Here is a 21,038-nt window from a genome sequence, read left to right as displayed (position 1 = left end):
CACTGTAGTTATGTTATTATTTTATTTTATTTTATTAATTTTAATATTCAAGTACAAATAAGAAATACTTCGGCGGACTTATTGGTAAAAGCAATATCTTCCAGCCAATCAAAAAACAGACTGGTCAAAAGGAGAGTTGTCATTTTTTTAAAACTAATAAAAAGCCGATACGGTTGGCTCGGCTATGTACTGTGGATGGCTTCTGACCAGTCTTAACCACGCTTGCCTACTTTACAAGCTATCGGGTTCTCGACGTCCTGGACGTCCACTGCTGGCTGTTCGTCGGCAGTTCATGTCAGAACTACGGGACGCGATCTGACTCGGGAGAATGCACAAGAATGGGCGAAAAAAAAATTGGACAGATAGAATGATTGGGAAAGAGTTGTATTTTCTGATCAATCAAAATTTAATTTGATCGGTCCAGACGGTTTGCAGACAGTTCGCCGCCGAGCTGGAGAACGTTATAGTGACGATTGTCTTGCACCCACAGTTCAACATTCGCCTTATATCATGGTGTGGGGATGCATCACAAATTTGGGTGTTGGTAATTCAATAATGATAGAATGGGTCAGTGAATGCTGAAAAATATAAATCGCGATTAAATATATGAGAGGGGTCGGTAGTGTATCTTCGCAGTCGCTCGGGAGAATTTATCTTCAACTAAACCGTAATGGTGAAGGTATGGCGTCTTAAGCTTCCCATCATAATCGCGGCCCCGGTACAAATAAATAAACTTGGTAACTATGGGTACGTTTTCGTGTCGCTACATTTTAAAATATATTACTCTATAGGGCGTGTCTATGTGTTATGTAACAATGGCTGGCAAATATAAATTATAAGACAGTCAGCCACATTTTGTTAGTTTTTAATATTCCATTTTATTGAACTCCTTCAGGAGAAAAAAATGGCATTAATATCGAGCAATGGGCCCGTTTTAGGCCTCTACCCTCGCACTCACGACCCACGTCAATAAGATTTGTAATCAATTATTTAAAGTTCGTTTTAGATTGAAGATCCTAAAAGTTTAATATAATACACACGTAAATAAGAATTGTAATAAATTATTTATTAAAAATAGTTATAATAATAGGACCAGTTTTTTTCAGTGATACTTCTATATTGTTACATTACACACGCGGTTTCATCGTACTTCTAAACGCGCAACATTTCACGCTCGACATTTCGTGACTTCGCGTTATTTGTGGTTTAAGTAGATATTTAAAAAATACATTCACAAATTCTTGAAATATTTTTTCTATAAAGAATGTATTGTGTAAACACGTTTACGGCATGTTTTTTTGTTCGCGCATTGTTTAGCTTGTGTTATATCAATCCGCCTCGTGATTTAGTGGTTAGCGCGTTTGATTACCACGCGTGAGTTCGACGTGAATTTTTTTTTTGCAACGATGCCATTATTTATTTATTTATTTAGTATTTCACAGTTTTAAAATGTACAGAGTTTATTTGTTTCAGGTCCCGACTAGCTAGGAAATTCCTGTGTTTAGGAAGGACCTTATTTTATTCATGTGTTTTTTTTATTTTTAATTTCATTAAATGATGCTTAATAAATTCAAAGAATAATAATAACATTATAAAAAATCAATATAAATTTAAATTAGAAAACATGCAAGTAATAATAATAAAAATTGAATCATAAAAATAGATTAGAAAATATGCCATTAATAGTAAATAAATGAGACACAATTATTATAAATTATAAAACATACCGATAATAATAAAAATTGAACCACAAATACACATTATAATATATAAAATGAGTGATTAAAAAATTAAACAAAAATATAAATCGGAAAACATACCGATAATAATAAAAATTGAAGAACAAAAATAAATTACAGAATATACCATTTATAATTTTTTTTAAAAATAAGATACGGTTAAAATACTAGTTTTAAAAAGAAAAAAAAAAATGATTTCATAGTCTCTGCAAAATTATCGAGATATGCCGTTATCGGTGTACTGATGCAGTGCCCAAGCATAATTAGGTTCAAACTGTCAGCAGGGTCGCAGTGAGTCACCTCTTGCTGGAGCGTGCGATTCTATAAAATGCTGCGAACGCCCAGTTGCATTCCACCGGCAACACTTCTGACTAGTCCAACTCGTTAGCGTCCACGTCGAGAACCCTGGGCAATGGGATCGCACTCATAACGGTGTGATCACAGCGGATAACGAGAGGATGAAAAGCGAGTTTCTGGCGCCTCCAAACCAGAACCAACCAGCTAAGGGAAGGTAACCCCGACAGAAAAATCCACCAGAGAAGGCAACGAAAAACCACTCTGGTCATCTTTTCCCAGGAATCACAATGGCGAGTATATCCAATAAGCAGTTGTCCTGGCTGCTGAATACAAGAGATGCGCAGGATCGAGATGCTTTCGCTGTGGTGATCGCCAACGTCGGGGGGACCTGACAAGGCATCGCAATAAGAAAAAGATTGCAAAAAATCACATTATTATGATTCTAATAAGAAATATGCTGATTTTCTTTACTACTCGTATTTTGTGTAGGCATTTGTAAAATGTTTACTATTTATTGTAAATCTTATTTTCATATTTTGTTTGTATAATTTAATCTCAATTTTCATACATATAATTAAACTTTTACCTGTAATAACTACCACATAATAATATTACTTATAAAACTTTTGTTTAATAAATAATTAATATAGTTACGTAAAATAATACATGTTTTTTTTCTATTGCAATCTACTTTTATATGTTAAGTTAATCTTATAACTAACTTTCCAAAAAAAAAGACTAGCTCAAGAGCTAGCACAAGGCATGGAAATCTTGCACTCTTATAGCTGTTTATCAATTTGAAGTTATATAGTTTTGAAACAATTTTCTGCTTTAATGTTTTATTAAGAGGAAACGCGGTCTGCCTTTTCCTCATACGATCGTTTTCCCGTATCTTCTCCCCGGATTATGGAACTAAAGCAGAGTTTTTTTTTTTTTACATAATATAGATATTTACCATTGGCGCTGGCTATTGTTTTTTTGTTTCGATAAATTGTTTTTTATGGGACCTCGAATCATCCGAAAACTTAAAAAAGCACCCAGTTTTATTTGCAGTTTTTGAACATACGATATACAAATATAATAAATAATTTTGAAAATCGGAAAAGATACCGACACTGAAAATTTCATTCTGATACTCTTTAAAAAAAAAAATTGTTGATTTTTGGGATGCGGGAAACGGGACAACGGAACCTTGATTCTGTCGATTTTAGTTAGACATAATCAGTCCGACGTGCAGTTATATTTTTCGCACAATATCGGGGAGGCATCTGCGAGAGAGTGACAGAAAAACTGTGTTCAAATACCTATTTCTCAAATTTCCCCGACACCGCATATCGTCTTAATAATTAATTATCTGGTAATATATTTTGCGTACTTAAAAATTACGTTTAGTTGTTAAAATTAATTTTGCTACTATGCTGTAAAATATTAATTGCATTTTAGTTTTTTGAAAAATAAGTTTTACACTATTATTTATTTATTAACAACAGCAAACAACTAACCATCACGCCGTTTTACCGTAGGGGTATGCAGAGAAGAAAGAACGCTATATCAATCTGTATGCATTCAGAACTTCACTTTTTCTACATTAATTTGTTCATTTATATAAGTGTTAATCAATTTCATGAACGCATGTTTTTTTTCTTTATAAATTTGCATTTAAAAAATAAATTTGAGTTTATTGAATTTTTTATCTGATTTGGAATAGGTATTTTGCGTATTTTCTTAATTTGTTTTGATTTATTGTATATTTATTTATAGTTGGTACACGTGGGCCTCGTCACGTTCGCTCGTGATAACGTAAACTGATATTCCACGTGGCACGTGTTCACACTGCTCAGTGCTCATATTACTCTTTATGTTGTGATTTTTCATCTTGTTTTCCTACCCATACTGTTTCGAAGCTTATGAACCGGGCGCCCCGGGCAGCCGGGCTACAGAACGTCGCAGAAAACAATGGGCCCCCATTTTTACACCAAACGGTGGATAGGAAATATTTTTATTGATGTAGATATTTCAACAGAGATACAATATAAGAGGAGGGAATTTACACCTCTCCGCGTTTTCCATCTCTGTTGATTGAAATATTTATCTCGATAATCTTCCTAATATATTAAATCTAGTATTTTCGGAAATATTTCATTGATCTTGAATCTTGGATGCCTTATTTGAAGTTTCTTATTTTTTATAACGTTCGTCTGAGTACTTTTTAATGCAATGTAATTGAGTTAATGAGCCATAATCTGTTCCGGCTGATAAATAAAAGAACATGCTAGATAACACATTTTATTAAAACAGGATAATCCAGTTTTAATAAAAGTGTGTGAAAATATCAAAATATTATGGCGGTATATTTTTGAACTTGTGTATAAAATTGCGTAGTCCGCTATAACTGTCACATTTATTGCTTTCAACATATAATGTTTTCCGCGTTTTGCTTGATTTCTTATACATTTTTATGTGTTTTTTTAAACTTCCGTTAGGTCATCGTATATTAGAAAACACTCTGGTTATTGAGGTGATTTAAATAATTTATTTCTATCTAAAATAGCAGTCATTCACACGATTAAAAAAAAATGTTTTCAAGACAAAAAAAGTACAAAAAACATTATTGCATATATAAGGGTTTGAACTAATAGGTTTTTAACTATGTTAATTTTTTTAAATGATTATTGAAAGCATAATTTAACCCAGAGTTTATAAAAAAAAAACACAAAAATTGTGTGATTTAAAAAATAAATATTTTCTTTTTAAAAACCAAATTTCAAGTTTTTTCTACAACAATTTCCCTGTTGAATTCATTATTTTTTATTTGTTAGAACATTTTTTTGGAATTTCCTGTCCTATTTTCTGATCAATCAGATTTTGTTTCTTCTACAGATCTACAATGACGATATGTTTTTGAAGCATTCTCAATTTTACTATCCCTACATTTATTTAATAGTCGAGTCGTAGATTTATAAAATTTTGTTGAGGAAGGCAACTGAAAAATGTATATACAAATACTGCAGTTTTGGGATAGAAAATTTAATCAAACTGTATCGACTAGAGATGGGCATTTCATTTTTTTTATAAAAGTAGCAATAATTCTTTAAAACAAATAATTTAAACAGAGTTTCTTTGAAACGCATTTTTTTTAAAACGGTGTAGGCTTATACTTTTTTTAGTACAGTGTAGTTTTCCAGTTTTTATAAAATGTCTTAAAAGTTACAACTGGTTATGATACTGTTTCAGTTTAATTTGCTACTCTTTGCTTTTTAAATTTTTCCCGCGAAATGTTTTTTTAAATTTACTTCTGCGCTTGGTGATTCGTTTTTTATTGTGAAACTGTTTTAGGTGTTTTGGAAGGGTAACTGTTTTAAAACAGCAGTTACATTTTTTTACCACTTCTAGTGCGACAAATTTAGCATCGGTAAATCCCTTGTTATTGTGATTCGTGTGTGAACGCTTCCAAAATAAATACATGAAAATTGAATCGAGTTAACTCTAACTTGTCGACTTTTTTGTCAATATCCATTTTTCAAATGAGGGTTCGTAAAACCAGCATTCAATTCCCGTCTGTCGATGCATTTTGTTATGCGATGCGACCTTTCGCCGACTATTATAGGTAGTTTTGTAATGCACTGGCTAAATAGGTAACGGGAGGCTCTATCCCCCGCCTTCGCCCCCCACAGTTTCCTACTGCCTACGTGCGGCCGGTCATGCTTGCGTCGGGAAATCCGAAGAAAAATCTTCAGCCCACTCTACAGCCTCGTCAAAATGCTGTAAAAACAGTAAACCGAGTCACGGATGTTCCTCGCCTATAAAAGTCTTTGTCTAAATTTACGTATATTTTATTCGTCACACTCATTCCATTATTTTGCATTTTGATTACATCACATTCCTATCGACATTAACGCTTAAAATACTGTTTAAAAATCCCCCTAGAGACGGTTCTGTAACGCCGTGTTACGTTAAGCAAAATATGACAAGTTTTAAAATATATACGGATATATAAAAACGCAAATTTACCATTCTGTGATTATTAACCACGAACTTAGCTGCAGATCACAGCAATACAACGGGCCGTAGGTACTTGCGTTGAGAATTGCGAGCGCAAACCGAAACACGTTTGTTGTTAAACTGAAAACCAAACAAAAATTTGAAACGCTTTTGTTCTATGCAATAAAAAGCTTGAGAGCTTCTCTAGAAAATTATTACTCTAAGTAAATTTAACACATTCTATAATAAAATATTATATAATAATCATATAATTTAAGCCTGTTATAGCAAAATACGACTTCATTATTTTTTTTACAAAAGGATAATATCAAGTCTTGTATTTTATGTAGACTCGTGTACATGTAACATCACAGCAAGAGTTAAATGAATATTATTGGTGGCAATCACGGTGGTCTGCGATTGGCGCGTATCGGTGCCGAACGCAAACTTGTAAGGGAAAATGTATTTTATATCCGCACCTAATTACAATGGTACACCAATAATATCAATTATTATGGATAACTTAGATAGCGCCATATATGTTACCTCAAGGGCGCTTTACTAATTTTATTTCTAAAAATATTTTTTTTTTTAAACTCGCATTGTGTTCGTCATTTGGGATCAGTTTTATACTCTTATGAGTAATTTTAAGTCATTAAAACAAGTTGCGGGATAATCGCATTTAAAGCATTTTTATTTTATTTATTTAAAGACAGTCGACATAATGCATTCTGTAATGATAGGTTCGATATATTTAAAATATTTTTTAATATAGGTACAATATGTCGATTTCAAATTTTATGCTATGCCTAGAATAACAATTGCTCTTGAAATAGAGAATTAGAAGAATAAAAAAACTTTAAATGCGATTATCCCGCAACTTGTTTTAATGACTTAATGCATTCTGTCAGTAAAACTTCGATATACAAATTTGTATTCACTCGTTTACTTGATCTAGCATAAAAAAGTCACGTAGTATTTCGAATTTTAAAAGATTTCTAAAATTATATCAGAAAAACCCAGTAATTCCTAATTAAAAGTAATTATCAGTAACGGAGGAACCGGCCGACTTCCGGAAAGTTTTATCTAAATACGGTATTTTATATTTTTACTGTGCGTAGACAACACGATAGATAGTCTATTAAAATCTCTATGACTTTCTAAATAATTAAATATACAAATTAAATACTATTTTTACAACTTATTTAGCTAAACTGTACTCAAAACACTAACCCAATCATTGCCACCCCAAATAATTGCGAAAATCGTATTAATTTATAAATTTAGTAAAATGATTCTGGGTTATAAAAAATAAAAAAAATAGAAAGTATATAAAACACATTTATTCAAATTAATAGGTAATATTTTTAAAAATTATTTGTAAAAATACAAATTAAAGAAAAAAAGCATTTTACAGTTGTTAAAAATAAGTCGGTGATCAAGGCACAGAACACACATATTGAAAAATAATAAAGAAATAGAAAGAATTGAACTATTTAAATTTATTTTAACAGAGAGGAAAAACATTTTTGAGAAGGGAATATGGAAGTCTAGGCATTTGCAGGGCTTATGACCTGTCATTGGCTGGTTTAAGTGGCCACTTTACACACTGTAACATTTACCATTCTGCCCATGTGACCACTAACATGAAAATTAGAGAAACGCATTATATTTCATTGTATATAAAATTCTGATAAATAAAAACACGGGAGCATTTAAAAAAAATATTTAGAGGTTTTATGTGGCAGTTTGATGATGCTTGTCAACAGGTGAGAAAAAAGAAATGAAAAGTACATCACAACAACCAGATCAATTGAGAAAAATTCTTCTTTTTTTTTTCTCGATTAAACCCGCGTCGCCGGTTTTGCAATTAGCCCTATAAGCAACTGCAACACCGCTTATCTGTCTCCATTTTAATATTTATGTACATGTATAGTTATATTATAATGGAGAACATTTTGTAGATCACTTACCAGATAGCAATTTAAACTTGCCTCAAGCTTGTATAGTATAGTTTGAAGTATCAAGAGTTCAAGCTTGACCCAAGTTTGAGATTGCAACTTTGTAAACTTGAGGCAAGTTTAAATCAAAGTTCCTAGTTACCATCCAACAAACTTGCATGATGTTTGTTTTTACAAACATCCTACAAGGTTGTCACACCAACATTCATGCAATTTTGGATTTATTTGGCAAAAAACCTAAAAAAATACAAAAAAAACCTTTAAAAAAAAACAAAAAACGAAAAAAAACAAAAACACGAAGCTTCTTAAAAATGTTAATATTAAATAAAATATTTTGTTATTATTACTCAGTATATTTATTTTGAATAAGTAATAAAAATTACGGGCTATTTTTCCCAAGAAAGTCAGATGATGTGATGTCTAATAAGTCATGTCAATTGACTGGAGATCAGAGTCCGGTGCATTCTTTTGTCTTTCAACTCTGAAACAAATAAATAAAACTGTTTTATGACTTACAAGCTTTTCGACTAGCGGGATTTCTCATGGTAAAAAGTATCCGATATTCAAATCAAAATTTGTTGCAACAGAGGGAAAACATTTTGGGAAGGAAATATGGAAGTCTAGGTATTTACTGGGCTTATGTACTGTCATTGGCTGGTTGAAGTGGCCAATTTACAAACTGTGTAACATTGAGCGTTCTGCCTATGTTTAAACATCTTCATTTCCTCAACTCTTCTATCTGTTAACTTTTGTTAAGTATAAGAGCCTGGGTTGAAGTATTGGTTTATTATATCGATATATTATCAACAGCCTTTTCGTTCTGTAAATAAAACATAATTCAATTAAATAATCGTATAATGTTTGTGATATTTAATAATTAATCAGTTTAAACTATTGTAAGCATTATGCAGTTGATGAGATATTAATATCATACTTGTAAAGAACTCTTGACAAGACGGTTTTGTCAAATGACAGTGCTACGAAAACTCATTTTTATTGTTTTTTCCTCGGTGGCATATCAATAGTTTATCCTTTAAACTGAGTGTTAACACTTCGACAGTATTAAAAGTTTTAAAAATCGCCGGAAAAACATCCAATGATAAATGCGTAATTAAAATACGAATTCACGAGCGAATTAAAAATGACATGAAACCAACAGACAAAAATGGTGAAATATATCATTTTTCTATGACTTTGATAGTACTGCCAATTTGAATGTTGTTTGGAATTAACCACTTTTTTGGATATTTGTAATGCACTAATTTAATTCGGCGGCCTCCGTGGTGTAGTGATTTGGCTCACACGCGGAAGGTTCTGGGTTCGATTCCTAGTGAGAACACAAACATTAAATGTGATTTTTTTTAAGGCTGGGTGTACCGTGCTGTAATTCACCACTGTAATTGGGCCTCAAGGCCTGTTGTGGTGCCAAAAAAAAATCGGTCTTGTAGAGAAGTCCTGGGATTAAATATAACTGTTTAAATTTTAAAAAAATAAAAAAAGAATTCTCTCCATATTTTTATTTATATGGCAATGTGTTGATCATCACTGTATGACTTTCGGATTCTGAAATACCATTCTTGACATAACAAGATTCCAGCAAGTTTTGTCAAAACTTGTCTCTTAAAATTTGACATGACAATATTCCAGCAACTTTTGATAAAAACTTGTCGCGTCAAATTTTCCTTTTCAACCTTCCATCAATCTTAAATCAAGTTTGTACCAAGTTTCACTGCTATCTGGGTTAAAGCCGCCAATGACAAGTCATAAGCACTAAATGACGAGACTTTCATATTTTACTCTCAAAAATGTTTTGTAAATATTCTTTGTAAAATCTCGATAACTCCCTTGGGTGTAAAATCCACTTGTCTCGAAATATTTGATAATACTTTAAACATTGTGGGCAATAAAAAAAAGTTTTAAACCCATGCAATATTTCTTAATGTCTATAAATATGTAGAACTGTTGATTTTCCAAATAAAATAAAATAAGAGGAATCAATGTTTTTTTTTTCCGTTTGTTTTAGGCAATGGTGGCGTGCTATCCGGGCTCTGGCAGCCACTATGTTAAGCACGTAGATAACCCTAACAAGGATGGTCGTCTTATAACTGCTATCTATTACCTGAACCAGGATTGGGAAACCTCCAATGGTGGCCTCCTCAGGTAAATCCATTCCACGTCAATAAACAAACTACAACTATCTTAATTAGTACTGCTCATTTTGTTATTTTTGATTTTCACATTAAAACTTTTTTCAAAATTTTAAACAATTTATCAGTTTACTTAGTAGTTTATAAGAGGTGAAACTGCAGATATCATATCTTGTGTTTTGCTAAAATAAATTCTCATAATTTGGTTTATTAATTAAGAAAAAACAGCTTTTATGATTTACCCAACTATCTCAATTTTGTGGGCCATTTTCTATTTGAAAATAGAAATCGAGTTGTGGTAGACTAGGGTTTAAACATTTCATTCATGAGACTTCAACACTAGTCACGGGACCACAATCCAGTTCATGTTTGAATTGTATTTTCATGCACAAATACGCAAACTTACAAATCATGTTTCAACTGATAAACAGTGTCTGGTAAATAAAAGAAAGGTGAATTTTGAAAGAAAAAAAAGGTTTTTATATCGAAGGAAAAATCTAACATCTGTTATCCCACTATGAAGATATGGAAATTTTTCTTACTGATTATAATCCTCTAATTACGCACTTTTATTAGGCAATTTCTTCTGTGACCACAGAAGAAATTGCTAATGATGATATCGCATTTCCATCAGAAATTCTTTCAGCAGATATACGGGAGGGAGATGGTAGTATTTTATTGAGAAACAATATATAAATAATATATTTATTAATTAAAAATTACATTTATTTACAAATTCATGCACTCATTGTTGCTTTCTAGGCTTTGCCCATGCTAAGCCATAATAACAAGAAAAAATACATAGTGCAATAAATATATCATTCTCAGTTGTATCATTCTGTTGAAGTGACAGAGTTAAAAATTTCATGGATGTTGGCAATGCTAATTAGAAAAAAGATTCATAAAAGGAATTCAGTGTCTTTTATCCTCCACCCAATCAACTCAAATCAAGTTGTATAACTTTCCTAGGATTTTTAGACGGTTAGTGCGAGAAAATTCAAAAGGATTATTGTATATTTCAAGAGATTTACTAACAGAAACAAGTTATCAAGAATATAGACATTCGTCGGACAGATACATAAGTGTCAGCAATAGAAAATTTCCCTGAAATAGCAGGTGTCCCACAAAAAATGCATGTCTTTGGTACAAACACGAGAGTCACGATGTTTAAAACCATGATAAGTTATATAAAACAGCGATGATTTAAACAAAATTACCTAATAATACACATTATTAGTATATATTTTATAACCAACTAGAATTGATACAATAGTAACATCTCTGTCCTGTGAAATATCATCATTTAACAATAACTTTTAATATTCTCATAAAAAATATACTTAGTATCAACAAAGATTTTGAAGCAATTACTCATTTATATTCAAAGTTTAATGAAACATACATTTAAATAAAGTAATCCTCAATGAATGTTGGATAAATAAAAAATATATGGAACTGAAAATACGGAAAGTACACAAAATTTGAATCAATTCATTGGCAAGATAAAATAACATTTTTAAAAAAAAAACTCTTGAGAAAATTGAGATTGAAACCATTGTGCGATGATTAAATACTGTGAAATCGATTCTGGGTTTAATGGATACTGCAGTAGTTGAAACATTAATAGAAATCATTAACAACTCTTTGAGAACGCGATTTTTTCCAGAAAAATGGAAAATATCTGTAATTTCACCGATACCAAAGATTTTGACGACTTTAGACCTATAAATTGTCTTCCCTTTGAAATGTTGGTAATAAAATAAATTTATAGAAAATAAGAGTATCTTATAAATGAACAATCAGGGTTCATAAATAAATATTCATGCGAAACCGCAGTAAATCTGATAATAAATTAATGGAAAATGACAAAAGACAAAAAAGGACTAATAGTTGTGGTATTTTTGGACTTAAGGGCTTCTGAGACTTATTCTCATTGTTGAAAATATATCTTTATTAATAACTATTTTTTATTTCAGAATATTTCCTGATGGATGGCAGGAACAGGTAGCAGATATAAAACCCATATTTGATAGGGTTTTATTTTTCTGGTCAGATCGACGGAATCCTCATGAGGTCCAACCAGCCTTCAGCACTAGGTAATTTGATTATTTTATTTTAATCCAATTCCATTGATTTTTTAGATTATTTCTTTTGGAAAATCAATTACTTTACTGTTGTATATAAAAATACTAAGGTAAAATGTTTATTGCTAGTTCCATAAAAATAACCAGTGAAATAACCAATACATTCAGCCTTTATAGATATTGAGGAAAATTAAAATACATCCTTAAAGGTGTATAAAAAAATCCATAGAAGATTAAATATAAGTGCTTCTATTTATTTATTTCTGTGATAAATAGGATTTAATATTAAAATTCCTACTAGTCATTTACTATCTTAAGATTAAGAACTAGAACTCTTGTCCAATGTAACAATATTGAGTTTTAGTAATAATATTTTTTTATTATTATTTGTCAACTACGCTTTTCTCAAAAATACAGTTTTATACACATCTAGAATATGGAAATAACTCCTGCAAAATAATATTTTTTTATATTTCTTCTAATCATTCTTTCCAACACCTATTTGTAAGATTCTTTTTCGACTTTTCAAACTTTTATTTTGCACTTATGACTATATTTAACATATTGGTTTATTTAATGTTTACAGGTATGCCATAACTTTATGGTATTATGATTCCGACGAATTTATGGAACACCGGAGAAGATACCCGAGTAAGTGACTGACATTCTTTAGTTATTAAAATATTTCAATAAAGTTTTACAGCCTAAATGTTATCACACAGAAAGTCTAGGTTATACGTATTTGATGAATATTCAAATAGATATGAAACAAAACAATAAAGCCTGACATGTTAAATATAATATAATCCTTGTTAAATATTTTAAACATTGGGAGCAATGTCAGAAAAGTATTTTTTAAAACTATGATTTTCGGCTACTTCCCTTTCTTAAGAATCTTTAGATCATTTATATTTTTAAAAAAATAAATGTAAATATTATTGCTTTTTGTAATCAATGTGTTTTTCTGTTAATAGATCAAATTCACCCAGAATTGCGCGAGCTAGGAAGTGGGAATCGAATGTATTTCAACAGAGTATGAAGATAGCGAAGTGAAGCAGTTCTTAACACAACTACAACTAAGAAATTCTAACATCTCAAGAACTGTGAATCTAAGCTACTCTGCTCTGTGTATAAATATATAGCGATTCCTTACTGATACCTTGCGCGCGCTGTTCTACTGTGCTGGCCTCTCTCTATCTGGACGAGCTCTATAAATTCGCAAACATCCTTAGTTTTACTCTGTCTTTCAAATTATAAAAAATTCTAAGCAATCTGTAAAAAGATACATTATTTGAAAATAAAGCTAAATACAAAACTGATTTGCCATTACACATGGATCTAAGACAGGCTTGGTTTGATAATTGGAAATAGTTTTTTTTCCTTTTTTGAGGCCTTGGTTAAAAATCGAAAGTAAAAGTAACAATTTTAAAAACAGAATAATTTCTTTATGAAAACAAAAAAACATTTTCAAAACAACTATTGATTTTGAACTACTAGTAATCAAACAACCCGGCCTAAGTGATATATAAATTAGATAAAATTGTCTTGTGATAAATGATGATTATTGTAAGCTCGTAACCTTTTATATAAATATGTATCTTCTTATGAAACATACGGTTATCATAAGAGTGATGTAAAAACAATTATGTTGATGTTTAAAATTAAATTTTGAACGTCAATATTCCTATCAGCCAAACCAAATATGTAATGTTTTACAATTTTCAGTTGGTATAAAACAATTATTGTCATCACATAAATAAGGACGTCAAGTTTGAAGTTCAAAATTTACTTCCTTTTTAAGTTGATGTTACATTACACTAAACGGTTGGCTATTTTCTTTTTCCACATTTTTCTGGAAAAAGGGGATTATAAAACTATTAGCAAATACCAAAATTAAATAAATGCGACCGGGTGAACATTTTCACCTAGTTTTTACCTCATAGATATACTGTGTATGTTTTCACATAGCAAATGTATTCTCAATCAGGTTCCTTTATCCTCAATTGTTATATAATATTATGGTTGATCTATGTCTTATTTTATTGTAATCATTATGCTTTATGTAAAATGAGTATCCTAATGATAACTGTCGATTGGCAGAATTACTATTTTTTATGTTATTTGAAATGTACAGTAATGACTGAACACAATATTACTTTAAATTGATAGTAGAAAATAGTTGTTTTTGAAGAGCGGTTTTAAAGATTCCGACAATTCGTCAAAGTTCAATATAACTATAAATACATGTTATGTAAAGTTTATTTTTTAGATAGCTTTTTACTATTCTAAGCATAATGTATTTCTTATAAAAAATGTTATTTATGAAATAATTATTTTTGTTTTCTTTAAACGTAACTTATATAATTCATTAATTTGATGAAATTATTAAGTGTGTAAATCAGTCCATTATCAGTATACGAACTTATAGAAACAGTAATGATTGTGCCAGGGAAACATGAACTGAAATTATTTATAGTTTTAATATTTAACTAATGATTGTAATATAATTACTTTGCATTGTCAATAAAATATGTACATACTTAATTATGCAAACATTAAAATTAGATAAAAATTATCATGTCATATGGTGTAACCAAATGTGATTTAATATGCATGAATATTTGTAAATACATATATATAACAAGATATTGTTGGGTTAAGTTTGAAAAAGTAATTTAATGAAAATCATAGATACTTAACTCTTTGGACATATGTTGCTACCCGACGTTCCATACTAGATTTCCTACCGTTCAACGCGAACGTTAACAATGTTGTTATGCTGGCCTTTGGCGGCCGATAAAATCGTTAACTTCTACCCTATGACGTTTCAACTAAAATAAGTGTATAGGATATTTCATGCTACTAATGCCATCTACGGTTTAACAGCGAAAATTATATGTTTGTTTACTAAAAATCCAGATCTAAGAGATCACTTACTCGGGTCGCGAACCTAAGAAAACAGCTAATCAGTTTGAAATTCTGGCGGGTTCACTTCGACCAATAGTATCTCGCCGGGTTCTTTCCGGTAATTACGTCAGCGTAGCTGTAGCATTGTGCGTGGATAGGATATACACAGCGGCGAATATTTTGATTTTCCATTTTTTTAATACTTTCGAATTTTTGTGGGTCCCTAATTAAATTTAGTTTAGTGCGTGACTTTACGAATAATTTTATCAAAACATTGTGTAGTGGTGAGTGTTTTTTGAGACAAACATTTCTTTAAAAAATATGTGTCAGAAAATCTTTTGTTGGTAAACCGTTTTATAAAGTAGTTTTTGCTAGAAAAAAAAACTTATTCAGTTTTATCAACAGTGTTTTGAGTCGGTCCAAATTTTTGTAGACAAGAACTGGAATAATCCCCTTAGGGAGCTGTTAATATGAATATATTACAACAGAGATGGAGAACATTTTAGAGAAGGGAATATAGAAGTCTAGACATCTACAGAGCTTATGACCTATCATTGGCTTTTTAAAGTGACCACTTTTCACGTTGTGTAACATTCACCATTTTGTCTATTATAACAGCTCTTTAACTTCACAAACATCAACCGACGGAAGAATTGGAGGAATATAGAAGAATATATATTTTTTATTTTTTTATTTGACACTTTATATACATATACAATATATATACATATAAGGGCGGGCATATTGCCTTAAGGCAATTTCTTCCTACCTACCCAAACCGTTCAGTTTGAGAAAATTATAAATACATGGACATATTGAAAGTTTTTTGACTTTTGCCAAAAAGCTGGATTGGAAATCGCAGATGAAGTGTTAAGCAGACTCCAATATCATGGCATCAATATTGACGATTGCAGAGGGCAAGCCTACGGTAATGGAAGCAATATGTCGGGAAAATATTAAGGAGTGGAAGCTCGAATTCAAGAAAAACATCCAACAGCAATTTATTCACCATGTGCTGCACACTCTTTGAATCTAGTTGGTGTGCATGCTGCATCATGCTGCCCTGACACCATAAAATTCTTTGGATGTATTAATCGCTTGTTTGCTCTTTTCAGTGGCAGTCCTGACAGGTGGAATATACTGACACAAAAGACAGGTTGCTCTTTTCACAGACAGAGTGATACCCGTTGGAGTTCCAGAAAAGAAGCCATACGTCCTGTTGCTAGACACTTACCCAGTGTCATTCAAGGTTTGGAAGAATTAATTGACACCGGACAACAGAAACTCAGCGCTGAAGCCTACTCTGAAGCTGTTGGTTTGCGTAAATATTGTTCATCTTTTAAAGCTGTACTAATGGCAGTCACGTGGGTAAAAGTACTAGAAAGCTTTGATGAGAGGAATTTGATCTTACAGTCAAGAGCCATTACTATGGAAATTGCTACAGCGAATATAAAAGAACTAACATCAGAAATGCAGTCACTAAGGGAACAATGGCCAACTTTACTTTCTGAAGCCAAACTTGTTGCAAACAATAAAGGTACTACAGCAGAGTTCCCACCTGAGCGTCGACAAGACCAGGACCCAGATATTAAATTTAAGATAAATGTTTTCCTGGTAATCATGGATTTTATAATAACGGAACTCAAACATCGATTTGAGCACATAAATCGTATCTGTAGTGTGTTTCATCGCTGTTCAACTTTCAAACCATGAGAGAAGATGAGATAAGAGAAAGCTGTACTAATCTGATAAAAATGTACCCGAAGGACATCAAACTCAGAAAGTGAAATTATTCACCTTAAAACTATTTATAAAGCGACTTTTACAGAAAGTGCAGTCTCTGCCTCAGGAGATTCCTTTGTATTACTGAATGCAATTTAGCAGTTAAGTTGCAGTTGGAAAGCATCTTTAGAGAAGTGTGTATAGCATTGCGCATTTTCTGTACTCTGCCAATAACAGTCGCAGAAGGTGAGCGAGCATAAGAGTTAAAATCGAACAGTGTTACGTTTGAGGTGCTAACGACTTCACCAGAGGGCCGACAAACGATCATAGTTACGGGCCCCAAAATTTCTGTCGCCGGCCCTGGTCATAAGTCCTGTAGATGTCTGACTTCTATATTCCATTTTCTTAAATGTTCTCCATATCTGTTGTAATATGTTCAGTATCAGTTTTCATCATCATCATTATTTCTGTTTTGCACCTAATGGTGCATAGGGCACTGCAATGTTACACCAATCGTAGCGTATCTTGATATTTTTTTATACATGGGGGTAAGATGATCAGTCTTACGCTTCAGATACCAGTCCAGGGACTATAAAATATTCTTGTGTAAAAAAAAATAATTTAAATAAACATTTTATGTCAACCATATCGGTAATTGAACCCGAGACCTCTAGCTTGGTAGCCAACCGCGCTGACCATTACACCACGAGGCCGACATATAGTTCATACAGTTTTAATAATTGTTAAATACATTTTGAGCATCGAAATTACGAACGATTGGATTTTTTTAAAGTGATCGTTTAAAAAATATTGTATTTATTAAGACGTCACAAAATTTGGTTGACGTGAACACAAAATCAAACCAAAAAAACTAAAATTTACTCGATAGGTTTGCTCTCCATGTGGTGTAGGATTATGTCTTAAATCCTGTTACAGTTACACGTGTGCAAAATTTTAAATCCGTTTTGTCAATAAACATCAATTTCACCTCGTAAAATTTTATTATTAAGTGATAAAGAACATGTCAAGTGTCAAAAACCACCAATTAACCAGTAAAACCCGTTTTATTAAAAGCTTTTGAAGTGTCCTAGTACAATAAAAAATATATTTAGCTAATTGGCGCAGTATTCCAATATGACTGCTCTGAAGTATCATATGACATTCAAGGTGGCGCATGGTGGTACTGTTACAAGTGGCAAGTGATTTACTATGAATCTTCTTTGTTCGCGTTATCTTCATAAATCAAGGGACTGTAATGTTTATTTTATTACCCCAAAATGTTCTTTGAACAGGTTAGGTCTTCTCAAGTTTAATTATTAATTTTTAAGTGCCTTGTTCATTATACAATCATAAAAATAAATATTCAATCAAAAGCAGCCGCAGGAATGGTTTGATAAGAAATTACATGACCGTCGCCCCCAGAAGGTTAAGGCTTATAAGACATAAAAAATGTGTATATATAAAAGTAAATTTACGATAATAAAGTTTAAGTTTAATATTTTTTCATCTTTAAATAAAAAAAAACTTGGGGTATTTTATTGACCCATTCCCCCGAAATCATGTAAATTGCCCGTATTTTTTTTTTTTTATCAGGATACCCTAAATCTTATTTGATATCATCATGAACGATGGATTTTTAAAAATAAGATGATCTTCATTTAAAACTTATTTCTTTAAATCTTACAAAAACTCCTAATCTTAAAAAATCTGCGATTGGTGTACCAATGCAGTGCTCTATGCACCACTGGGCGCGGAAAGGAAATGATGATAAAAAAACTCTCCCATTCAACATTTTCATTCATAATTTTAATAATTTACAAGATTTACTGTTCAAAAAACACCGTTTTATCGGGTTGGTATGGAAATCGCATCATTCCATTTAATGTTTATCAGTTTTTAAGAATAAGATTTGGGGGGAGGAGATATCTAACTAGTTTATTCTCCCTACCCCTAGTTTGACCTTATTAATTTAACAATATACAGCAATAAATAAGCGCGTTTACATTGTGAAAATGGGCATTTAACAAAAATGGTTAAAAGAAAAAGTAAAAAAAATATTAAGATCTTAACTTGATTCTAACAATGCAATAAAAAAATTTAAAAACATATAAACAAATGAAATATTCGCTTTGTTTACGCCACTCAATTATTAAATTATATCAACTGGACAAGTTGATGAAAACTGTAAATGAAATTGATTTTTTGTATTAATGTCTATTTTTATGTTTCAACAATGACATGAAATTTTTAATGATTCAACAAAACGACACTTTTAAGTGTTTAATTTTAAAAAATCAAATGTCTATAGTAAATTTGTTCACTGCTGAAACCGCGCATGGCGCGTTGACAGTTACATGCCCAAGGTGCCTGACAATGCACCTGGCATGCTTTGCACCTAGTGCTATTTGAATTTATATAAAATTGGTACGCTCTGTGGTTTTGAGTAATTTCTTGACTCAGCATATGGCTACATACGATCATAAAAGGGTATCTTATGGTTGCCCAATACTACCAAGTTATTTCACAAATTTATTCACTTTAAATAAGTCAAAATTCTCAGCGTGGCATAAACATTTAAGAATTTTAATTATCTTCAATTTAAAACTTGTTAAATAACAATAAATTGTTATTTAAAACACATATTAACAGTGGAGTATTTAAAATGTCATAAATTACAGAAAATTAATCAAAGGTAATACAAAAATCAATCTTCTGGAATCTGCGAGTCCTCAAATGTTCTAGTTGCTGGTATGTACACCTTGAAGCAGTCGCGTGCACAGAGTTTTTAACTAGGGCAGGCAGTAGAATGTAACATTTAATTATTTTTTTGTATCAATTTTAATTTAGCAGTGCATCTTCCTTTGCTAATAATCAGTTTTTTGTCCATAAACGATAGCCGAGAAAACGTGTTGTTTCTTAAAACGATTAAACTCACATTTCCGTCACTATCACAAGTTTAACAAAACTCCATTTCAATTTTTTCATCAACAAAACAAATATGCACTCTTCGAATGTAATAGAAGAAATCAGTTCGAGGTTATTTATCTGACATTGTTTTGAATCATCTTTTATTAATTAATAATAGAAAAAATCGCTAGATGTCAGTAACGTGTTCGTTTTTTAGTTCAAATAAGCACTGCCTATGAACCAACTCATACACGCGTAAATACAACTGAAAAATAACCCACACACACGCGCATTGATCGCGTATACAAGAACGAATGCGTGAAGAAAATAGGCATTTTTAGTTCGTGCCTCTGCCGTTATCGGAACGATACACGACTTGGCGCATTTTTCAAATTTTACAAATAGTAACTTGCATATTTTATATTATTTTTTGTTATTGTTTTAATAAAATTCTAGTAGGGTAGGCACTGCTTATGTGCCTATATGGAACGCACGCCACTGCCTTGAAGGAATATTCTGTTCTAGGAAATGAGCCCTGGAAAAAAATAACAATAATAACTATTTAAAAATTATATATATATTGTTAAACAATTGAAGTATTTATTTTCTTCACCTATTGCACAAATTATTGAGAAATAAAAAGCAAAAAACATTGCCATGAAATGCAATTAACCCGGAAACTATGGTCACTCTATAATTCCTATAATCCAAGCTACCTACACTAAGTTGAGATTTGTAACAATATGTTTGTACTAAATTTTTTTTTTTTTGTATAAAAAGTCTAAAACAATTGTGTAAAAAATAAAATATAATATATATCACCCAGTTTTCCCAGTGAGGAATGCATTGTTAATTTAATTATATAATGTATTCGTGTGAAGTATTAAATAAATAAATTAATTAATGTGAGTTTGCCTTTTAATAAATATTTTTTCATAGCTAGTGGGAACAAATCAGAAGCTTTAGTAGAGTAAACAATCAAAATTTTTAATAAAACTTCCACCAGTTGCAAAGGTATACTTGGCTGTCAGGGATGCAGTTGACCAAATAAAAAAACAGGTGAGAAAATTGAACTCACCGGATTGACAAAGTGGCAGTTCTGATGCAATCTTGTGAAGGGCTGGAAGTGATCGGCTATTACCACATCGGGCATTGGGTACAGGCTGAGGGCATCCGCGTGTTGCCAGAACACGGGCTGTATACCCCAACGGGAGAGGTGTCAGTGTGCACTGGCTTAGGAGTGTCTTGGTTAGCTGTGAAATGTAATCATTAAACACTTACACCTACATTTTC

General features: G+C 31.5%; 1 protein-coding gene across 1 annotated transcript in view; it reads left to right on the top strand.

Moving 5' to 3' along the window:
- Positions 1-20,654, top strand: part of Hph (HIF prolyl hydroxylase) — a 46,461-nt gene extending 25,807 nt beyond the window's left edge. Inside the window, exons 4-7 of the mRNA XM_088242977.1 lie at positions 10,002-10,138; positions 12,102-12,221; positions 12,796-12,860; positions 13,184-20,654. Of these exons, the coding sequence (XP_088099103.1) occupies positions 10,002-10,138; positions 12,102-12,221; positions 12,796-12,860; positions 13,184-13,248 (387 nt within the window). The 3' untranslated portion in view covers positions 13,249-20,654. The remainder of the gene's footprint in view (positions 1-10,001; positions 10,139-12,101; positions 12,222-12,795; positions 12,861-13,183) is intronic.
- The last annotated feature ends 384 nt before the right edge of the window (positions 20,655-21,038 follow it).

This window comes from Micrasema longulum, unplaced genomic scaffold (genome assembly GCF_059751315.1).
Source record: "Micrasema longulum isolate JH-2025_06_02 unplaced genomic scaffold, ASM5975131v1 h1tg000178l, whole genome shotgun sequence".
In the NCBI taxonomy this organism is placed as follows: Eukaryota; Metazoa; Arthropoda; class Insecta; order Trichoptera; family Brachycentridae; genus Micrasema; species Micrasema longulum.
Note: the sequence above shows the minus strand (reverse complement) of the source record. Positions and strands in the feature narration are given on the sequence as shown.